This window comes from Piliocolobus tephrosceles, chromosome 18 (assembly GCF_002776525.5).
Source record: "Piliocolobus tephrosceles isolate RC106 chromosome 18, ASM277652v3, whole genome shotgun sequence".
NCBI classification, from domain to species: Eukaryota; Metazoa; Chordata; class Mammalia; order Primates; family Cercopithecidae; genus Piliocolobus; species Piliocolobus tephrosceles.
In genome coordinates this window covers 55039119-55061561 of record NC_045451.1, presented here as the reverse complement: position 1 = coordinate 55061561, position 22443 = coordinate 55039119, and the positions used below count along the sequence as shown (strand labels likewise).

General features: G+C 38.6%; 1 protein-coding gene and 1 long non-coding RNA gene across 2 annotated transcripts in view; one reads left to right on the top strand and one right to left on the bottom strand.

Moving 5' to 3' along the window:
• Positions 1 to 22443, top strand: part of LOC111539752 — a 341617-nt gene that overhangs the window by 155657 nt on the left and 163517 nt on the right. The gene's annotated exons all lie outside the window — the stretch shown is intronic.
• Positions 1 to 22443, bottom strand: part of CHST9 (carbohydrate sulfotransferase 9) — a 279908-nt gene that overhangs the window by 99644 nt on the left and 157821 nt on the right. The window contains exon 4 of the mRNA XM_023207750.2: positions 16436 to 16477. Coding sequence (XP_023063518.1) covers positions 16436 to 16477 — 42 coding nt within the window. The remainder of the gene's footprint in view (positions 1 to 16435; positions 16478 to 22443) is intronic.

Below are 22443 nucleotides of genomic sequence, written 5' to 3'. Positions count from 1 at the left end.
ATTAATTGCAAAAAGTGTTAAATGAGTTCCTTGCTAGGCTAGGAGGCAGTCGTTCATTCAAATGCTCCCCCTGTCCTCTTGTATTGATTTCTTTTCCCTACTTATCTTGGTTGCTTTCTTGTTCCTTTAGCACCTAGCACAGTGCTGGGCTCACAGGAAGCATTCCGGAATATTGGCATTCCATTCTTCTGCCATCATCAGGAGAGTTGAACCTCCAATGGTCCTTCAATCTTGAGATAGGATTGTGGCAGGTTCTTGGTTTTTTGGTTCTGTTTTGTTGTTGTTGTTTTTCCTTTCCTTTGTCAGAAATACTGAAACTCAGAATTGAAAACCAAAGGAATCGCTTGTGAGTGCTCTCACTCTTGTCCTGTGCTCTTCTCTCCCACGCATATAGAAATATACCTCTATATTTCGGGTAGGGTTTTTGCACATATTTCAAGGACTTAAAGAAGAAAGGGGGTCCTGTTTATTCCGCTTAAATATTTTGTTGCAATTTGTAACAATCTGTAACTCTGATTCAGCCATGGAATCTCAAGTCTTTAGGGTTGAAAAGGATCATAGAGACAATTTCATCTCCTCTTTAGCCTGGACTACACTCTATTTTATGGATGACAAAACCTACAATGGTTGTGTGTCCTGAGGCATCCATTCTGTGAAATAATGACCTTAGAGTTTTTATGAACATGACAAAGAACTCTTTCCTAGGAGAAGGTCAGGCATTTACATGCTCATTTTTCTAGCATGGTGTTCTGCACTCATTATTGCTTAATGAATGCTGGATAATTTGAATTCGTTGTTCATGATCGTTCACCAAAAAAATAAGCACAGATCTTTGGATTAATGGAATTTGCCAAGTCATCATCAGGCTAAGATCTGGGTCTTAGTATAACTTCCCTTCTTTCAGTTCAGAATTAAAATATTATAGATAGGTGGATGAAATAATGCCAGTAAGTATGGTAATACATTTCTGACACATGGCATGCAATCTATGAAGGCATTCCTTCACTTGGTCCTGTATTTTGGGCAGTAATGAAGTGGAAAATTAAATTAAATAAGCTTTTATTATTCTGTAGCTCTGTTGAAAAGGGTACCATCAAACACTTTAAATAAAAACCATATCTTCTGAAACAAAGCTTCTGAGTTCTTTCGCATTATTGAACTGTGAAGAAGCCTTCCTCTCATCCACTTCATGACTTTCTTTTCTTCTGCTTTTGCCTTTGGTAGAATCATATCCATGGTAAATTATTCAGTGTTGCATCAGAAATATACACTTCATGAGCCTTGGAGGTAAAACCAGAAGGCATAGTTTCTAAATTAAATCGGCAAAAGTAACAAGGTAATACTTTTGTTTTATTGTTTTCACGTATATCTAACCCTCTAACCTCAGCTTTCTATGAAGCCTTATAAGTCTTAGACTGCAATATTTCTAATTCTACTAGGTTAATTACATATAATTCTATCATACTCAGTAATCATTCTCCTTTATAACATGTCTGAAGATACATTTTTTTTCATATAAAGTAAATTTATTTAAGATCACAAAATGATACTTGACAGCTGAAAGGGAGATCTCATATCCTTAACTTTTAGCCCTGGGGACTTAAGGGAGGTCACTCTCATGGTCTATGTTTTTTTCCTCACTTCGACTTCCTTCTTTTAGACTATTATAATTTTAATGACATATGAAAAAAAAAGCCCCCTCGCCCTGTGTTCTTGTCTAGTGTTAAGTCATTGGCCACACATGAATGTTACATGACTTGAAGTAATTATCACGGTGAAATCAAGAGAGTTGTCTTACAGTCAACTCAAGTGATCTGGTGTTCCACCAGGACAGAGACAGGGCAAGTGCAATGGGAGGAATGTGAGGTCTGCTGCCCTACAGCCTCGAACTTGTATCCTAACTCCTGCTCTACTTCCTGTGAGGCTGTGGATAAGGAACAAAACTGCTCTGAACCTTGGGTTTCTCATATACAACATGAAGAAAATAATGTCTTTGATATAGAGCTGATCTGAGGATTGAATGAGATAGAGTTCCCATCTCTCATCCTACTCAAGAATTAGTACCTATCATTACTGTGTATTTTGGCATCAGCAGAAATGTCTCCAGGGATGATGGGAAGCCCCATCTTGATATTTGATTGGGACCATTTCTAAGGGGCTCAGGATGCCAGCTGCAGAAGCTATAGTCACTTGCAGCAATTATGGCCATGAGCTGTCTCAAGGGCAGATGGGTGGGGAAAGGAAAGATAAGGCAGTGAATACGCTCAGGAGACCAGCTTCAGGTAGACCGTGGCTGAGGAGTGACAGGTCTGCTGAGGCCAGGGCTCTTGGGGTGGGGCCAAGTATTCAGACTTTGTAAAGGCCCCTGGTGATTTCTGATATGCAGCCAAGCTTGAGAAGCCCTGGCATGGAGATAAACAATAATGAGGACTTGAAGCCACAGGAAGATTTATCTCCAGGTCTTTTTGGGTAATTAGTGACATGGAAGTCTGGCCTGGACAATGTAGTAATAAAGTAAAAAAAGAATGACAAAATAGCAAGTCTCTAATCATATGCATTAATTTATTTAAATTCCTATAATAAAACACCACTGAAGTGGCTTGCATTGTCTCTTGGTGAATGCAGGAATTATTTTAACAGAGCAGAGAGTGCTCATTGGTATAAACAGACATGCTTCAAACAGTTCATAGAATCAGGCACACCAACGCCCCGAGTGCAGCACTATGAGTGGAAGGTAAGGGATGCCACCCAGAGAGAATAGGAGAGCCAGGGCCCCATAAAGAAAACTTTGGGCCATTCTCAGGCTGGGAAAAAACAGACAAGAGCGGCACTGTGCAGTAAATCACTTGTTGAGGGGCCAAGTCAGGGTTAGCAGAGTGAAGGCTGCTAGAATGAGGAAATCCCACCAGGAGACTAGAGTGGCCACCCAGAACACGGGTGGAAATTGAAAAGGGGAGTTTTTTTTTTTTTTTTGAGACGGAGTCTGGCTCTGTCACCCAGGCTGGAGTGCAGTGGCGCCATCTTGGCTCACTGCAAGCTCTGCCTCCCGGGTTCCCGCCATTCTCCTGCCTCAGCCTCCCGAGTAGCTGGGACTACAGGCGCCGCCATCACACCTGGCTAATTTTTGTAATTTTTGTAGAGACGGGATTTCACCATGTTGGTCAGGATGGTCTCGATCTCCTGACCTTGTGATCTGCCCACCTCGGCCTCCCAAAGTGCTGGGATTATAGGCGTGAGCCGCCGCGCCCGGCCAAAAAAGGGGAGATCTTTTAAGAGAAGACAATAGAAGTAAATTCAGGGAGTCTTTGAACTTGAATTGCTCAGCTGTCTATTTTATCTATTTATCTTACTTAAAAAGGTTCCAAACTCTCAGTCTCAAGGAGACTGGAATATGCCAGTGAGTGAGCTGGGTTTCTCTCTAGAGTGCCAGGCAATGAGCTAGACTCACAGCTTCTGCTTTCCAGTTTCTCCTCTTCAGGAGAGTTCCCACAAGGCCAGCAGGTGCTGGCTGCTTGTGATTCCTGGCAATTCCCTGCACACTGGATACGAAGTTTACATTGCTTGCCTTCTACTGTCAAGACCACCTTTGCCTTTGCCCTTTGCAATGTGGAAGCAAGTTCCTCCTCTTTTGGTGCACAGGCCCACATGTATCTAGTTGTGCTTCGGCCCATGCAAACCTTTCTATAGGATACTGGGGGAAGGGGAGGCATGCATCTGCCCAGCCTCTGATGCCAGTAGTATGTCCCCAAGTCCATAAATTGACAAATACGTAAGTACATTCGTATTTGTTAATTATAATTTATGTACTGTTGACCCTTGAACAAAACAGGGTTTGGGGGGAGCCAACCCCCCATGTGCCATCAAACATCTAACTTTTGACTCTCCCAGAATTTAACTACTGATAGCCTGTTGTAGATTAAAAGCCTTACCGATAACATAGTTGATTAACATATATTTTAATGTTATATATGTTATATACTGTATTTTTGCAATAAAGTAAGCTAGAGAAAAGAAAATATTTTAAAGAAAATCATGAGGAAGAAGAAATATGTTCACTATTCATTAAGTGGAAGTGGATCTCATAAAGATCTTCATCCTTGTCTTCACATTGAATAGGCCAGGGAGGAGAGGAAGAGAAGGAATTGGTCTTGCTATTTCAGGGGTGGATGAGGCAGAGGAAAATTCACATATCAGTGGATCCACACAGTTTAAACCCATGTTGTTCCAAGGGTTAACTGTAGTTCTTTACAGTTTACAGAGCATTTTGGCATGGAAATGGGAACTATAAACAAACAAACAAACAAACAAACAAAAAAGACAAACGCCTACAGTTCAGCAAGGTAGATCAAGTTTTCCCAACTCACACGGACAGGATGTAGTCAACTTATAACTCCAGTCCAGGTGACATATTTCCAAGTTCAGAGTCCAAAATAAAACAAAAGGTACACTGATAAGTAAATTTAATTCTCAATAGTTTTGGACATGGGGCTAAAAATTATAGCTAGTGGTCATCTGTCAATGAATGTAAACTATAAAACTGGATATTAAATTATATCTAATTTAATACACTGTACATAGGATCTAATTTTACATACTGTGGCTTAATAGTTTGCAAAATGTTAGGCTACCCCTGTAGTATGTATGTGTTACCTCTGTCATATACCTCTGTCAAACCAGTACAGTGGAGTCCTGCCTTCCACATCGAATTCTTTCATTTAGTGTATGAGCTTGGGTAGGGCCACTTAAACTCTGTCATTTATGAAGTAAAGGATTATATGATTCAACTAGTTATGACTTTCATGACACATGCAGTGTATCCGATAACAACAAGTGAAGTGGTATCCATAGTCTCTCATTCCATGAACTTCTGTGGTGCACGATATTTGCCAAGTCTGTGCATGCAATAGCAATAGCTAATTTGCAGAACATGTTATGCGTACTGAATATACTGTCCATTTCAGAGCCCTTTACACACGACAGTAGCAGATTCATGAATTATTATGTCATTTACCTTTCTACTACTGAGTGAACAGTTGTTAATTTAAATATTCTTTTATAATTTGATTACTCATTTGGCATGAAAAAATTAGGAAAAATAATTAAACAAACAAGAAACCCAAAGCTTGAGCCCGAGGCCCTGATCCACGACATGAAATTCAAATACACTTATGAGTATCTGAGCATATTCTACTCTTCTAACAACTTCTGAAGATTTAATTCAAGAAAGGACTCCTTGACTTAAAACAATTAGCAAAGAGCCTTACTCAAGGTACTGTGCAATTAATATCATTATTGAGAATTTTCTTAGTTGTTTCTCTGTTTTGTATATATTAGCAGCAGGTGTTGTTTTGTATTTAACTTATTATACACATTTGGTTATGTCACTGAAAATCCCAAATTTCATTTTAAAGTTCTAATTACCTAGAATTTCCTAGATGATCTGTTTATTCCTTGGAAATTAATCTCTTGACACAGTGCCTTTCAAATAATAGTCACATAGAAAATGGAAGCTAATTTGGATTTAATAAATTGATCACCAACTCTTTCTTTTATGCAAAAGTAGATTGGGCACACCTTTGGTAACATTAACCCTTTGGAAAACTTGATAAATAAAATTTAAGTTCAATTGTATTAATGAAATTAGAAAGCTATGATTGTGGTATTATCATAAATAAAATATGTGAGTGCAACAAATATTAAATAACAAGATTCAAGAACTCTGCAACCAGGCCATCATTCACAAGCCTGCAAGAACATGTGCACTTCATTAAAGTCAATGGAGTGTACCAGTTCATCTTGGTATTACTCATAATAGAAACATTTCAATTTTAGTTAACACACACACACAAAACTAATTTAAAAGTCAAATGAGTAAATTAGTTCTATGCTCCTATGTTCCAATTCCACGTTGATATCAACTAGCCGAATTTAGCCTCAGGAGGTATGAAAAAATATCTAATACAATGAATGGAAAACCTTTTAAAGAATTACAGATCTGTTAAAACGAATGTTTTTGCAACCAACTCAACAAACATATATTTTATATTGTAAGAGCCCCTCAAACTGCTCCATTACTAAACAGCCAAGCTTAACTACAGATTTACTTCTAGAGTTTGAAAGCAGCAAATCAAAAACTGGAGGATTTATGTAAGAAATAAAGTCCACTTCCTGAAAAAAAAAAACATTTAAATTGAACAGTGATTGAAAAATATTTTCTGTGTACACATTCCCCCAGGAAAGGGGGAATTTTTCTGGTTTACATTTGGTAGATTTCTCACTTATAGTAAACAGTATTCACAACACATTCTAGACATTTTCTTGACCTTTATTTCTATGATACTCTTCTGTTTTTTTTTTTTTTTTTTGCTTTCCCAGTTTTTGTCATTCTTTTAGGGTCTCTCTCTTTTCTATTTTCTCTTTTTTGCTTATTTCTTTATCAATCCCTAGTGGGGGTCACTGAGGACTCTGCCCTGTGTTCCATACTCATTCATTTCTACATTTTTAGTCTTTTGACTCCACCTATGAAGTTAACGATTTACTTCATGAATACTTATTTCCATTTGAGCCTCTTCCTAAAATTAGGTTTTATTTATTGTCATTTGTAGATATCCAATGTGATCCCGAAGCTCAAAAAAGAAAGTATTAAAATTCCTAGAGTTTCCTGCTAAGATATTCTTGTAGCTGGTGCATTCTGGCTGTGCTGCAAGCTCAACGACCTAGAATTTCATGTCCCATGATTAGATATCCTGGCACATTTCTCTGATTTTTCAGTGTAAAGAAACATACTTTTTATTTTCCCAAGATTAAATGATCACCAGAGAGGCAGTTGACTGTGTGTGTGTGTGTGTGTGTGTGTGTGCGTGCGTGCAGGCACTGGGCATCCCTGGGAGAGTGTGAGGGGAATGGACCTGAGAAGAGGAAGGCAGATGCTGCCTGGCCAGTGTAGGGCGTGGAATCAAGGAGGGGACGGTGAGTTTGAACTCTGCACCCAGCTCATCCATTTGCCTATCTGCAGCCTTGTTGGGAGCTTCCAGTCACACCCACCCCTGTCCCTCCTGGCGACTCTGTGGAGGGATGCGTGGTAGCATATGTGTACCTACTTCCTAATAGCAGGAAATAATGGCTTGAAAAATTCAAAAGTCACAGAGAGGATTATGTAGGGGTTCCTATACTCCAATAGACTAGACTGACCAAACGGTAGAGGATTCCACACATAGTTTCAGAACTTCTTTTCCTTTATCACTCTGCATCATTTCTATGAATTCTTAAAAACCCTTTTTTAGTAGAATTCTCTGCTTCTTGTTTCTCTGCGGTCCATATTACCTGCCTCAGATTGATGATGTATGTGAGATTTGGGTCCCTCAGAAGGTCTCAGTCTAAGTCCTGGACAATATTTCAAGACTTTGCTTCTGCCTAATCATGTGACATGCGGCCCTCTACAAACTTCTTCAACATATGCATGCACATGTACCTGATGTGGATCCTACATTCAAACCCCCTTGATGAGCATCCCCCTTTCTGCCTTACCCTTCTATAGACCTCCTCCTTCTGGAGAATTCTGACCCACTCAATCCGGCCATGGGCTATCAGCCACCACTTATAAATGTAAGTTGCTTTTTGGGCACTCTAAACAAAAGTATTAATTCTGGCTTATTGTGGCCATAAACACTTCATGCTTCTTTTGTAAGGAGTGTGGCTTGGCTTATAAGCTGCTGAAAGGCAGAGTAGTCTGCATTGCTATCACCCCTGAGCATGACCAGCATGCTCGCCACTGCCTCTCTCCTACCTCTACCCGTTTCTCTCCTCTCCTGTTACCTTGGCCTAGAACACGTGGTTCTTACCTGCCTAAGGATTTCACCTTTTTTGCTTTTCCTGCACAGAGTGCTCTCCTCCACTGGTTACGTTGCTGGGTCCCTCTTGATCCAAGTCTGTGACTAGATGCCACCTGCACAGGCAGGCCCCTGTTCCTGTCTTTACAGCACTCTGTTGCTTCCCTGCAGAGAATCTAACAAAATCAAAAACTGTATCTTTGTTTACTTGATTAACTCTCCCCTCAGACGGTAAGCTCCCAGAGGTCAGGTACCTGGTTGTTTGTTCGCCACTGTATATCCAGTGCCTAGCACAGTATGGGTCAACAAACACTAATCAAAGGAAATAGTGTTAGAGCTTTCCTAAGCTCTAGGTCGTGTTAGAACATTATCTTAATAAAGGTGATGAAGGTGTTTTACATAGTATACCTACATCAATCTCTCTCTCTATAGTGTGTGTGTATGTATATATCTATGATGATAGATATAGTATGCATGTATGATATTAAACACTTTATTTAAATACTGATTTACAGTATTAAATCACTGTATGCAATACATAATATTATTAGGAGACTTTGATAATTTACCATCATCCTCTCACTGCAAAGGTAAGGATAAAGAACAGAAATAGTACGTTCTGCCTCCCTGGAACTGAAGCCCTTGCTGAAAGACAGTGAATAATGCTATAAAATCACTTGTGATATAAAGACCATTATCTAAAGTCATTATCATAAATGGGACATTCAAATCTCACATTGAGTTTTTTCTAGTACTTCAAGCCTGACAATTTTCAGAACACTCAAATTTCTATTTCTACTTTATATTTCTCAGAAAAAAGAGAATAAACCAAGGAGACATTGGAAAATTAATGGTTAATCACAAATTTATGAAAGTGTAGCGACATCCATGTGTTTTAGTCATTGTAAACATGCCTTTTTGTCTACCTGCAAACTCTCCTTAATATTATTCCCAATTTTATAAGTTGCTATCATCACTTTCTGAGTTACAGCAGAATACCTTCACAAACTTGGGGTAAACTTGGGGTAAAATTTTTTAGACAAGATACTAAGAATTACTTGTCATATAGAGAAAAATAATTTATTTTTCTTTACGAAAATTAAATTTTTTTTGCTCATCAAAAGGCACTTTTAATAAAGTAAATAGGCAAATACACAAACTAGGAAAATATTCATAATACATGTGTCTGACAAAGGACTGCCAGCCAGAATAAATGAAAAACTCCTAGAATCAATGACAAACAATCCAATAAAAATGAGAAAAAAACTTGAACAGGGGTTTTGTAAAAAGAAAATATACAAACAGGCACAAGTACATAAAAAGATAATTAACATCACTTGCCACCAGACATACGCATATTAAATCCACAAGTGACACTGTTTCACACTCACGGCTGATGAAGATGAGGAGAAGGTGGAACTTTCAACATTGCTGGTTGGGAGTTTCTTACAAACTCCCAACTGACATTTACCTATGGTCTAGCAATTTCACTCCTTGGTATTTATTCAACAGGAATAAAAACATATATATGCAGTCCTTGATTTATGATGGTTCAACTTAGGATTTTTGACTTTACCATGAGTTTATTGGGACATAACTCCATTGTAGGTCAAGGAGCATCTGGACTTACAATGGTCAACTTATGATTTTTTGACATTATTATGAGTTTATCGGGGTATTAAATGCATTTTCAACATATGTTATTTTTGACTTATAATGGGCTTCTTGGGCCATAACCCTGTCATAAGTCAAAGAACATCATATTCACAAACAGATCATATTCACAAACATAAACACAAACAGGACAAAAATGTCCATGGCAGTCCTATTCATAACAGCCCCAAACTAGAAACAATCCAAATGTCAAAAACAAAATAATGGATAAGTAATTTGTAATGTAGTCATACAGTGGAATATCACACATCAATAAAAAAGGAAGGAATGACTGATATATGCAACAATCTCAAAAATATGACATGTGAAAGGGGCCTTTGCAAAGTACATGCTGTGTGATTCCATTTACATTAAGTCCAAGAACAGGCCAAACTAAACTATGGTGAAATACATAGGAAGTGGTTTCCTGGGAAGTAGGGAGAAGGTAGAAGAAGGGTAGGGAGGTAGGTGATGAAGTTTTGAATTGGAATTGACTGGAAAGGGCAAAGAGAAAACTATTTAGGGTGTGAGATCCAATACCTTACTTTGGGTGGCTGGTATACAGGTGTATACAATTCTCAAAACTTATTGGATTGAGAGGATACTTAAGATTTGTGCATTTTATTGTATATTATACATCAATTTTAAAATTAAGAGATTCTATTATTTTGTTTAAAATTGTATTACTGAACATTATTTGCAATATTTCCCTACTTTCTAGGCATTGTGAAACATTTTTAGAATTCTGATATTTTATAAATTTAACAACTTAGTTTATCAAGTATCAGTTTCCTTCGATTAAGCCTTAATTTATTGTGAAGTTCAAAAACATGAAGAATCACAAAAACCGAAACCAAAAAGCCTTGTCCAGAATCAAGATTAAATTTTCAGAGATGAATGTCATTGCCACACTATGCCAGCAAGGGGAGTAGTTACACTTTGAGAAGAGCTCCATCTCCATCACCACTGAATTATTCTATGGGGCACTTTAACAAGGCCCCCAAAATTGACTTTTGGGTGCTGTCACGATGGAAATGACAGATCATTTTAATGCAAGAGAAAAAGACTGAAAACCTTGACCCTTTAGGTTACTCTGAACCTCAATGAAAAGGAGAAAAATACTTGCAGACCAGCTTATTAAAATATTATGTTCATGTAATTCAGGTACCAGGAAAATATTTAAGAGAATAGCTAAATTAACTGCAGGGTGCCACGTTTTCTTTGCTAATTATTTTCATACAAGAATAATCATATACAGCCCTTTCCCTTACAAAAGAAAAAAAAACAACCCAACAACTTCACAGTTTATTTTTATACATGTGAGAAGGACAGCCCCAGTGTGTGCAGAATGTACAAACTGTTGGAAAATGGAGGCTTGGTCTGACAGTAGATAAGGCTGGCAAACAGTACTTTTTCTTTCCCCAGCAGGATAAGGGCTTTTCAGTTGAGACTGTTAGGCTACACATCTGAAGATTTATACTGAATTTTAAAAAATATCATCATGTTCATCAATTCTTTTAAGATTTGTAAGGCTTAATTCTCACAAAAGCTTAGGAAGGCTGCAGAAAAGTCTCTAACTATCCTTTCCTACCAACTTTGGTAATCCTGGATTTACAGAAAAGAATGTTCAGGCTGACAATGGGAAACATGCCCCCAGGCGAGCAGGAGAGCAGGAGAATGGGCCTGCCAGATACAGACACTTATGAGATGGGTACCAGCCCTCTTTACCCTCTATCCTTCATGACAACCCCACCCTTGATTCTAACACCGTTGCACCTTCCTCTCAATTTATCTCATTCCCCGGAGAAACTGAGTGCAGAGGGCCTAGCAATATGTGCCCCAGAAAATACCCTGAGTCATGCCCTGTGCGGGGCTGGAGTCTTGACGTATGTTTGGGAACTGTATCTCTGCAATCTGCAGGGCTTGTGAATACGATGTACCTCCCTCCCTTTGCCAAATGAGGACAAAGACACCGAGTACAGGTAAACAATAGCCCATTTCAGGACCCATGCCCAGGAGAACATGCCTACCAAATGCAAAGCTCTAGAGCACCAAGTGCCGGTTTGTGGACCCACAGTAGCCTGTGAGGATTAACTCTAGCTTTAAAATCACACGGCACTGCAGTTTGGCACAAAAGTAGCCCTCTACTCTGGGAGAGAGTATGCTATCAATATGTAAAAAGGTATTACCCTTGAATATGTGTATCCTTTTGCTGGTACATAAACCCTGCCTCAAGATATTCTTCATGAAATTCCAAGGAACATTTCTCAGTTCAATGACCATAAGAAATGATTTTGAATTACTCTCCACTTACAAAATAGAGGAAAAGTATTTTCTTTCAGTCCCTGTAAGTGGAGGCCTAGGGACATATAGGAGTCAGAGTCAGAAGAGTCAAGTTTTAGACTCTGCTTTGAAATTTATCAAGATCTCCAAATCGGAGATGCTAGTCTGGGCTATATTCTTGCTGTCAAGGACTCACAGAACTGGTCCAAATTGAACACTGTTTCATTACATGGCAAAAAAAAAAAAAAAAAAAAATGAGAAAAACATGTTAATGACATGCCACTGCACACCTCTCCCTAATGTTGGCTTTGCCACTGCATGGATGTGAGTCTTGTGTTCTTCTAAGAAATAAACTAAAAGACTATATTCCAAGTGTTACTAAAATCTGTGAGATATATAAAGGATAGAAACAAGAGTAAAAAAGAACATACACAAAGAACCCAGAAATGGGAGTCATGTTGATTACAGGAGGAAATAGGAGGAGGGTATAATTAAGGTCAAAGAAATAAAATGAATAGATGTTTGTCTTTGCATTTGTGTTTAATGAGAGATAAGTTGCTTTCCTGAGCAGGTCTAGAATGAAGACTGCATAAAAACCAGGCAGAAAAAAATGGGAGTTGAAGAGGGCACTGGGCGGGGGTGTGGCGGGAGCTGGCTGGCATGACACTAGGAGATTAGAGCACCTTGGAGAAAGGACTGATGTGCATTTGTGGAATGGGAGAGAGTACCCTGTCTGAAACCATATTAGCAGACACATTACTTGGTGCTTCCCACCCTGGGAAAGGCAGGGCTGCACTTCAGTGTGGTTCATGCTGTGTAGGGAAGGCCCACCTGTGGGGTTGGGGGTGTTAATGTGTCATGGGACAATCTCCACATTAGCAGGTTACCACAGTGGACTGAAAGAAATGGACAGGAAGCAAGGCGCTTGGAGGTGAATTTCACGTGATTCATGTTGGTAGTCACAGAAGAGTGGGCTTTGGGAGCCAAGGCTGAGAAGAGAAAAGAAAATGCTCTGGGTTTCTCAACCCCTAATGAGTCTTTGGAGTTGCCTTTTCACAGGAGCCTGGAATTTTGTCTAATTGGATAGGTTTTTTTGGATGTTTCAAATATTATTCATGACAGATGTTTATATTCATTATCTCCAAAGATCTTGACTAGGAGCTAGCACCTTGCATTTGGTATATCTTTAATGAATAACCATTGGCTGAGTGAATCAACCATGCTCCCAAATGAGGAAAGTGTCTTACATTAATTAAAATAGGAGTCAATAATGTGCAAGATATAGCCTATATTTCCTTTATTACTGCCATTTGGCAAATTGAGGATGAAAGCTCTAACAACTCAAATCTCTCTCAGAGGTAAGTTTAGTAACTATCAAGATAGATCTTGGCAGCTCTCTCTTGGGGTCCCCAAGGCTCACTAAACATTTTAAGAGGACACTGAACATTTTCCTAGTGGATGGTGAGATAACTCACTTCCAAGTATGGGAGGAAGTGCAATCTTACCTATTGCAACCAGCAAATTCTGGAATGAGGTTTAGACTTGGTGCTAAAGGTGTGAGGGGCAGGTAGCTTGCAGTCTGGCTCCTTTTTATTAGTAGTTGACTGAAACTTTACCTTTCTATTTCAGAAGAGGTGGACAGCTTTTTTACTACCTTATGTGCTAGGGAAGAATGAAAGTTCAAGTGGAAGGGGAGGCTGGGAATAGGCTGCAGTTGGGATGTGAGACAAGGGTGGGAGGTGAGAAGGTAGGAGGGTCAGGCAGGGGTCTGGCTGGCCACTGCCCTAAATCTGATCAGTAGCATCAGGGACGGAGGTGAGCTGATGGTGACAGCGTATAACCTTGGAGACATCTGGCGGCTCAGTCCTTTGCATAAGCCACTCACTCACTTGACAACAACAAGTCATAGGATCACAGGCTGAGGACTCTGAACAGAAAGGTGCCATTCTGTCAAAATGCTGAGGCCAGAGAACAGGGCCTCTAAACTTCTGAGATCTGCATTGGCCAGCGTTTCCAACTGTCCCCTCAATGGCACTTGCTCTCAGCCACTAGTATACCTGCTTTGATCTACCCCAGCTCCAGACCATCAACTCATTCATTTTGATTGCTCCAGAGTACATAGGTGTGGCTGTACCTGCAAACTCATGTTTTCAGGATAGGCTTTTAATTCTGTTCAAAAATATTTTTCCATGTCTCTTTCTTGTCTTGTTTCCCCATTGCAGATTTTTTTTCCTCTTTCCCCAGAGACAAGCTCTTACTCACAGAAGACAGTAACCCAGTGGTTCCCTTCTACAGAGCACACATGGTGGATACCTTATCTTTAATGCTCTTAGTAACCCGTGTAAGCTATGTGCTGTTATCCTTATTTTATTTGATTTTTTAGAGAAAGGGTCTCACTGTGTTGCATGGAGTGGACTGCAGTGGCTATTTACAGGTACAATCATCACACACTACAATCTTGAACTCTTGGCCTCAAGCAATCCCCCTACTTCAGCCTCCTGAGTAGCTGGGATGACAGGCACATGTGCCCATGCCCAGCTTGTTCCTGTTTTATAAACAAGAGCTCAGTGAGGTCACCCAGCATGTGTTCTGGCCAAGTGCATTATAATTTATAAAGTGCCTCCTCATGTGTTACGAAGTTCTCTGACCTACGAATTGCATGTTATTATCATCTCCATTTCACAGATAGTAAAATGGAAGTTTTAGAGGGGTTATGTGACCTACCCATGTCGCGTTGTTCATGGGTGGCTGAATTGAGTTTCGAACTTGTGTTCTCCTATCCTGCATCCCATGCTTATTCACAGTATACTGGCAAGAAAATGGAAGCTTTCAGGCATAAACTCCCTCAAATTTCTTTATATCCATCTTTAAACTTATCTTAGTTTTTTCCCTGCTCTTCCTTTTCTCCTGTCTCCGGAAGAAGTTGATTCTACTCTGTGTTCCTAAAAGTTCTCTCCTGTGCCCTTGAATGATCTTATTTATTTCCATTTCTTCACATTTCAACTCTCTATGCAACTGACGTTCGAATCTTTCTCTCTCTAAACTCCAACTGTTGTTTTTGACCATCTAAGGGGTATCTTTTCTTGGTAATATACTTTTATGTATAGACCATACACTACTCCCACATTCCTTCAGCTCTATACAACTAACTCTAAGTATATGTGGTTTTACTCGGGTAGTACATGTGCTTTGATGTCTCCATGCTTTTGCTTGTACTGCATGAAATGCTGTCCTTCCCTTTCTCTACTTGTAGAAATTCTATTCATTCTTTAAGAATCAGTTCAAGTATGATCACTGTTACTGAATATTTCCCCAACTCTTCCTGTTACATTTAACGGTGTATTCTGTGCATTCCCAAAATACTTTGTTTTTTGGGATAACACATTGCTTATCATATGAGAAAATCATTTGTCTCCATCTCTGTCTCAACTTACGGGCTACCAGTACAATGAAGACAAAAAGGGAATTTTATTTATCTCTATATCCCTTGATGCAATAAGCATGGCCCTTGGCTAAGTGTTTACTGAATGAATAAAAGAATAAACAGATGCATGGTGATTCAGTTACTACTCCAATGTTTCAACATACCCCTAGGAGGGCAAGGTCTGATTTTGTTTTTTTCCCTCACCTCAAATCTTTGCTATTGCCCCAGGAATCTGACTTGCTTGCTTTGCAAAAATGCTGAGGTTTAAATGAAAAAAAAAATTTTACCTGCCCTGTGAGATCGTGAAACAGAAAATGGAATAATACATTATTTTTCTTGTAAAGTAAATACACTACTGTCATCTAGGTGATCAACATTACAGACATGCATCCCAAAATTAGAATTTATATTTATAAATTTTTAAGATAATAGGAATTGATAATCTTCTATTACTAAATGCTTTCATCCACATATTACACAACAGTAAACCTCATTAGATTACAATGATTAGTATGCAAAGGAGGAGAGGAAGATCTAGCCTGAATTACGGAAGTCAGAATTTATTGAAAGCAACATTGTTTTATTACTTTCAATACTATTACCTGCTAATAAAGTCTAAGGGGACATCTACTTCATGACCTTAATAATCCTCATTTTACAGCTGAATCTTTTTGCCTAAAGACCACTGTATGCTAAGGTCATGAAAACAATGTATTCTTTTTACGTGGGTTACAAATATTTCATTTCACTTAGCAAATCCATTCCTTGCAGACAATTCAAAGCTAAATTTCAGTTTAGTCTAGATCAAATCGTCAAGAATTGTGTATTGGCAACATCTGAATTAATGAGGTTTTACTCTATTCATAGAGGAAGACATTTAAAAAAATAGACTATAGTGCAATTTGCCAGGAAAGTGTTAAATACTTTTAAAAGAAAAATAGAAAAATATGTAAACTTTTTCAAATAAGGTAAACACCAACCTAGGTATAACTGAAATCAGACTTCAGAGTCTTTAGTTTCCTTTGTAAATCCCTTGAGGACAAGGGTCATGGTTTGCTTGCTTTTCTCCCCACCCTCCAAAACTTTATGCCTCCAACAATGCCGCCTAGGCTGTGCTTTCTAGGGATGGCTATCATCACCAGAACAGGTGCTTAAAAGCAACACTCTGAGGTTTTCAGATATTCTAGTTGTTGCTCTGCTTACTTATAACTACCCGAGATTCAAACACTATGAGGAAGTTACTCACTGATTCTGGGTACAGGGCGCAAGTATTTCATTGGTCCCCATCCTGAAAAAGAAGAGGAAAGAAATTCATATATTACCATCACATCCAAAGACATTTATAAAACTTTCTACACAAAGATGCATCAAAGTCTCTAATATTTTATTTGTAACAAGGAAAATCATAGGAAGGGAAAGGGTCATGAAATAAAATGTGTCATCCTCTGTGTTTCTGGCCTGATTAAGCTTGGTGTCACTTATTAGGAAACCTGGCATTACCATGAAAATTTGCTATGGAAAAGTCTGGGCTTTAAGCCTGTGCTCTCTGTGGCAGGGAAATGGAGCTAGGGACTGGGGGCTGGGGATCATTGGAAAACGACCATCACAATGAAGACAATTTCCTTTGATTCTCAGCATTCCACCCCATCACAGATCAATGTGCATACAATACAATAATATCTTCACTTATTAATAAAATCGTTGTGTAAAATTGAGTACTTGGGCTCGATGTCTTCGGGTGAAACTGAGATAGAGATGTCATGTGCAGCTCCTGGCATTGAGTATTAGTGGCCCACTATTGGATGCTTTAGTTTGGGAAGTAAATGAACAGAAAGCTAGGACAAAAGAAGAGAGCTCTGAGGCAAGCAACCCCATGGATATTTAAATTATCCAGAACTAACGATAGTTTATTCTGTAGTAAACAGCTGTAAGAAAGAAAATCTTAAGGTTTTCCTTGAACCAGTGATTTTTCATGGTGATTACAAAGGGCCTCTTTCTGCCACATGAAGTTGGCCTATTGTAACATAGTATATTTCGTCTTGCTCAGTCACCTATGGGGAGAGGAGAGCCTCAGCTCCTTCTGAGAACAATCTTACAGAGCAGAAGAATGTAATTATATGACTACTTAGTTTTTGGCTTTTTGGGTTACATAGTTCCATTTCTTTCCTTAAAAAACATTATATATGTATGTGTATATATAATATATATTATATATAATACACCATATTATAACATATATACTTATGTCATACCATATATTTTATATAATATATAACTATAATGAAATATATAATACATTTACTTATATATTATATATTAATATATATTCTATTCTATATTTTATAAATATGTATGTAATGTTTTGCTCTCTGCATGCCTTTTAAAAAAATCTTTCAAACTGTGCTGACTAAAACATGACTAAGTACTAAAGGATGGTGTGGCTTAAGAAATGGTAGGATTAATCGTCTGTCCTGCTAGCCTGCCCCACTTAAATCACCTAGTCTCAGTGTGATTCATTTATAATGTTGCTTTGCTAACCCTAATTGAAATAAAAATCTTATTGGCACTTGTCTTTTAAATTATGTTTTAGCAAATTTCACGTGTGCCAAAAAAAATACCAGTTTACACTTGCATCAATGATATGCTATTCTGCTTTTAGAACGATTTAAAGCATATATCCAAAGGCATTTTCAATTGTCTTGTTATGAACTTCCTGGTGTAAGGTACTGTCCATTCTACTTGATTTAGTAATATTTGCATTTTGGAGGCAGGTATTTATGAGTCATATAGCTCATCAGTAAGTTACAGGTCCTTCAGTACAACTGATCCCCAGGAGCTGCACCTGGATATGTAATGCATTGCTCCTACCCACTTTATGGTAATTGCAACTCTATTTTTACCTGTTCACCCAGGTAATGGTAGCATGATTAAGGTAAGGTCACACTGTCATGGCTTGGTGATAAGAATATTGTTTACACTAGAACTCAAAATCTTCCTCCATACAAAATTGATTTTATCTAACATATTATCATTATTTACGTAGGCTGTCACTGAATCAAGGAAGGAAGTTAAATTGGTGTGGAAAAACTGGTTATTCAAAAAGTCACGTGTGTCTGTTCCTTTATATCCTACAAAATTCCGGAAAGTTGCTTATTGACTGATTGTATGAGAGATTGTTCTCATCAGACATTGCTTTTAAGCTATCTGACTTACAACAATCAAGTCATTTCCTTAAAAACTGTGGACATGACAGGCTCTTTCCTCCATCTCCACGATGGCTCAGATATGAAGGTTATGCAAATCTGGCAATTTCTTAAGGGTGTCTGGAAATCTGATATTAGGGCATTACGATGAGAGTACACTCAGGGACTGGGTAATTCTTGCCTGGTGTAGTTTGTCCCTCCACACATCATTGATGGAAATATACTAGTTAGATGAATGCCTTTCTCCTCGACTATAGCAAATTCATTGAACACTGGGATGATCCAGTCTGGTTCCTCTTTTTGACTTCTCTGAGCCTAGTTTAGTCTTATGCATATAAATTTAATTAACCTAAATTTTTTTTTTAAATTATACTTTAAGTTCTAGGGTACATGTGCATAACGTGCAGGTTTGTTACATATGTATACATGTGCCATGTTGGTGTGCTGCACCCATCAACTCGTCAGCACCCATCAATTCATCATTTATATCAGGTATAACTCCCCAGTGCAATCCCTCCCCCCTCCCCCTCCCCATGATAGGCCCCAGTGTGTGATGTTCCCCTTCCCGAGTCCAAGTGAGCTCATTGTTCAGTTCCCACCTATGAGTGAGAACATGCGGTGTTTGGTTTTCTCTTCTTGTGATAGTTTGCTAAGAATGATGGTTTCCAGCTGCATCCATGTCCCTACAAAGGACGCAAACTCATCCTTTTTTATGGCTGCATAGTATTCCATGGTGTATATGTGCCACATTTTCTTAATCCAGTCTGTCACTGATGGACATTTGGGTTGATTCCAAGTCTTTGCTATTGTGAATAGTGCCGCAATAAACATACGTGTGCATGTGTCTTTGTAGTAGAATAATTTATAATCCTTTGGGTATATACCCAGTAGTGGGATGGCTGGGTCATATGGTACATCTAGTTCTAGATCCTTGAGGAATTGCCATACTGTTTTCCATAATGGTTGAACTAGTTTACATTCCCACCAACAGTGTAAAAGTGTTCCTATTTCTCCACATCCTCTCCAACACCTGTTGTTTCCTGACTTTTTAATGATTGCCATTCTAACTGGTGTGAGATGGTATCTCATTGTGGTTTTGATTTGCATTTCTCTGATGGCCAGTGATGATGAGCATTTTTTCATGTGTCTGTTGGCTGTATGAATGTCTTCTTTTGAGAAATGTCTGTTCATATCCTTTCCCCACTTTTTGATGGGGTTGTTTGTTGTTTTCTTGCATATTTGTTTGAGTTCTTTGTAGATTCTGGAAATTAGCCCTTTGTCAGATGAGTAGATTGCAAAAATTTTCTCCCATTCTGTAGGTTGCCTGTTCACTCTGATGGTAGTTTCTTTAGCTGTGCAGAAGCTCTTTAGTTTAATTAGATCCCATTTGTCAATTTTGGCTTTTGCTGCCGTTGCTTTTGGTGTTTTAGACATGAAGTCCTTGCCCATGCCTATGTCCTGAATGGTACTACCTAGATTTTCTTCTAGGGTTTTTATGGTATTAGGTCTAACATTTAAGTCTCTAATCCATCTTGAATTAATCTTCGTATAAGGAGTAAGGAAAGGATCCAGTTTCAGCTTTCTACTTATGGCTAGCCAATTTTCCCAGCACCATTTATTAAATAGGGAATCCTTTCCCCATTTCTTGTTTTTGTCAGGTTTGTCAAAGATCAGATGGTTGTAGATGTGTGGCATTATTTCTGAAGGCTCCATTCTGTTCCATTGGTCTATATCTCTGTTGTGGTACCAGTACCATGCTGTTTTGGTTACTGTAGCCTTGTAGTATAGTTTGAAGTCAGGTAGCGTGATGCCTCTGGCTTTGTCCTTTTGACTTAGGATTGTCTTGGCAATGCGGGCTCTTTTTTGGTTCCATATGAACTTTAAAGCAGTTTTTTCCAATTCGGTGAAGAAACTCATTGGTAGCTTCATGGGGATGGCATTGAATCTATAAATAACCTTGGGCAGTATAGCCATTCTCACGATATTGATTCTTCCTATCCATGAGCATGGTATGTTCTTCCATTTGTTTGTGTCCTCTTTGATTTCACTGAGCAGTGGTTTGTAGTTCTCCTTGAAGAGGTCCTTTACATCCCTTGTAAGTTGGATTCCTAGGTATTTGATTCTCTTTGAAGCAATTGTGAATGGAAGTTCATTCCTGATTTGACTCTCTGCTTGTCTGTTACTGGTGTATAAGAATGCTTGTGATTTTTGCACATTAATTTTGTATCCTGAGACTTTGCTGAAGTTGCTTATCAGCTTAAGAAGATTTTGGGCTGAGACGATGGGGTTTTCTAAATATACAATCATGTCATCTGCAAACAGGGACAATTTGACTTCTTCTTTTCCTAACTGAATACCCTTGATTTCTTTCTCTTGCCTGATTGCCCTAGCCAGAACTTCCAACACTATGTTGAATAGGAGTGGTGAGAGAGGGCATCCCTGTCTTGTGCCAGTTTTCAAAGGGAATTTTTCCAGTTTTTGCCCATTCAGTATGATATTAGCTGTGGGTTTGTCATAAATAGCTCTTATTATTTTGAGGTACGTTCCATCAATACCGAATTTATTGAGCATTTTTAGCATGAAGGGCTGTTGAATTTTGTCAAAAGCCTTTTCTGCATCTATTGAGATAATCATGTGGTTCTTGTCTTTGGTTCTGTTGATATGCTGGATTACGTTGATTGATTTGCGAATGTTGAACCAGCCTTGTATCCCAGGGATGAAGCCCACTTGATCATGGTGGATAAGCTTTTTGATGTGCTGCTGAATCCATTTTGCCAGTATTTTATTGAGGATTTTTGCATCGATGTTCATCAGGGAGATTGGTCTAAAATTCTCTTTTTTTGTTGTGTCTCTGCCAGGCTTTGGTATCAGGATGATGTTGGCCTCATAAAATGAGTTAGGGAGGATTCCCTCTTTTTCTATGGATTGGAATAGTTTCAGAAGGAATGGTACCAGCTCCTCCTTGTACCTCTGGTAGAATTCAGCTGTGAATCCATCTGGTCCTGGGCTTTTTTTGGTGGGTAGGCTATTAATTGTTGCCTCAATTTCAGAGCCTGCTATTGGTCTATTCAGGGATTCAACTTCTTCCTGGTTTAGTCTTGGGAGAGTGTACGTGTCCAGGAAATTATCCATTTCTTCTAGATTTTCTAGTTGATTTGCGTAGAGGTGTTTATAATATTCTCTGATGGTAGTTTGTATTTCTGTGGGGTCGGTGGTGATATCCCCTTTATCATTTTTTATTGCGTCTATTTGATTCCTCTCTCTTTTCTTCTTTATTAGCCTTGCTAGCGGTCTGTCAATTTTGTTGATCTTTTCAAAAAACCAACTCCTGGATTCATTGATTTTTTGGAGGGTTTTTTGTGTCTCTATCTCCTTCAGTTCTGCTCTGATCTTAGTTATTTCTTGCCTTCTGCTAGCTTTTGAATGTGTTTGCTCTTGCCTCTCTAGTTCTTTTAATTGTGATGTTAGAGTGTCAATTTTAGATCTTTCCTGCTTTCTCTTGTGGGCACTTAGTGCTATAAATTTCCCTCTACATACTGCTTTAAATGTGTCCCAGAGATTCTGGTATGTTGTATCTTTGTTCTCATTGGATTCAAAGAACATCTTTATTTCTGCTTTCATTTCGTTATGTACCCAGTAGTCATTCAGGAGCAGGTTGTTCAGTTTCCATGTAGTTGAGTGGTTTTGATTGAGTTTCTTAGTCCTGAGTTCTAGTTTGATTGCACTGTGGTCTGAGAGACAGTTTGTTATAATTTCTGTTCTTTTACATTTGCTGAGGAGTGCTTTACTTCCAATTATGTGGTCAATTTTGGAATAAGTGCGATGTGGTGCTGAGAAGAATGTATATTCTGTTGACTTGGGGTGGAGAGTTCTATAGATGTCTATTAGGTCTGCTTGGTGCAGAGATGAGTTCAATTCCTGGATATCCTTGTTAACTTTCTGTCTCGTTGATCTGTCTAATGTTGACAGTGGAGTGTTGAAGTCTCCCATTATTATTGTATGGGAGTCTAAGTCTCTTTGTAAGTCTCTAAGGACTTGCTTTATGAATCTG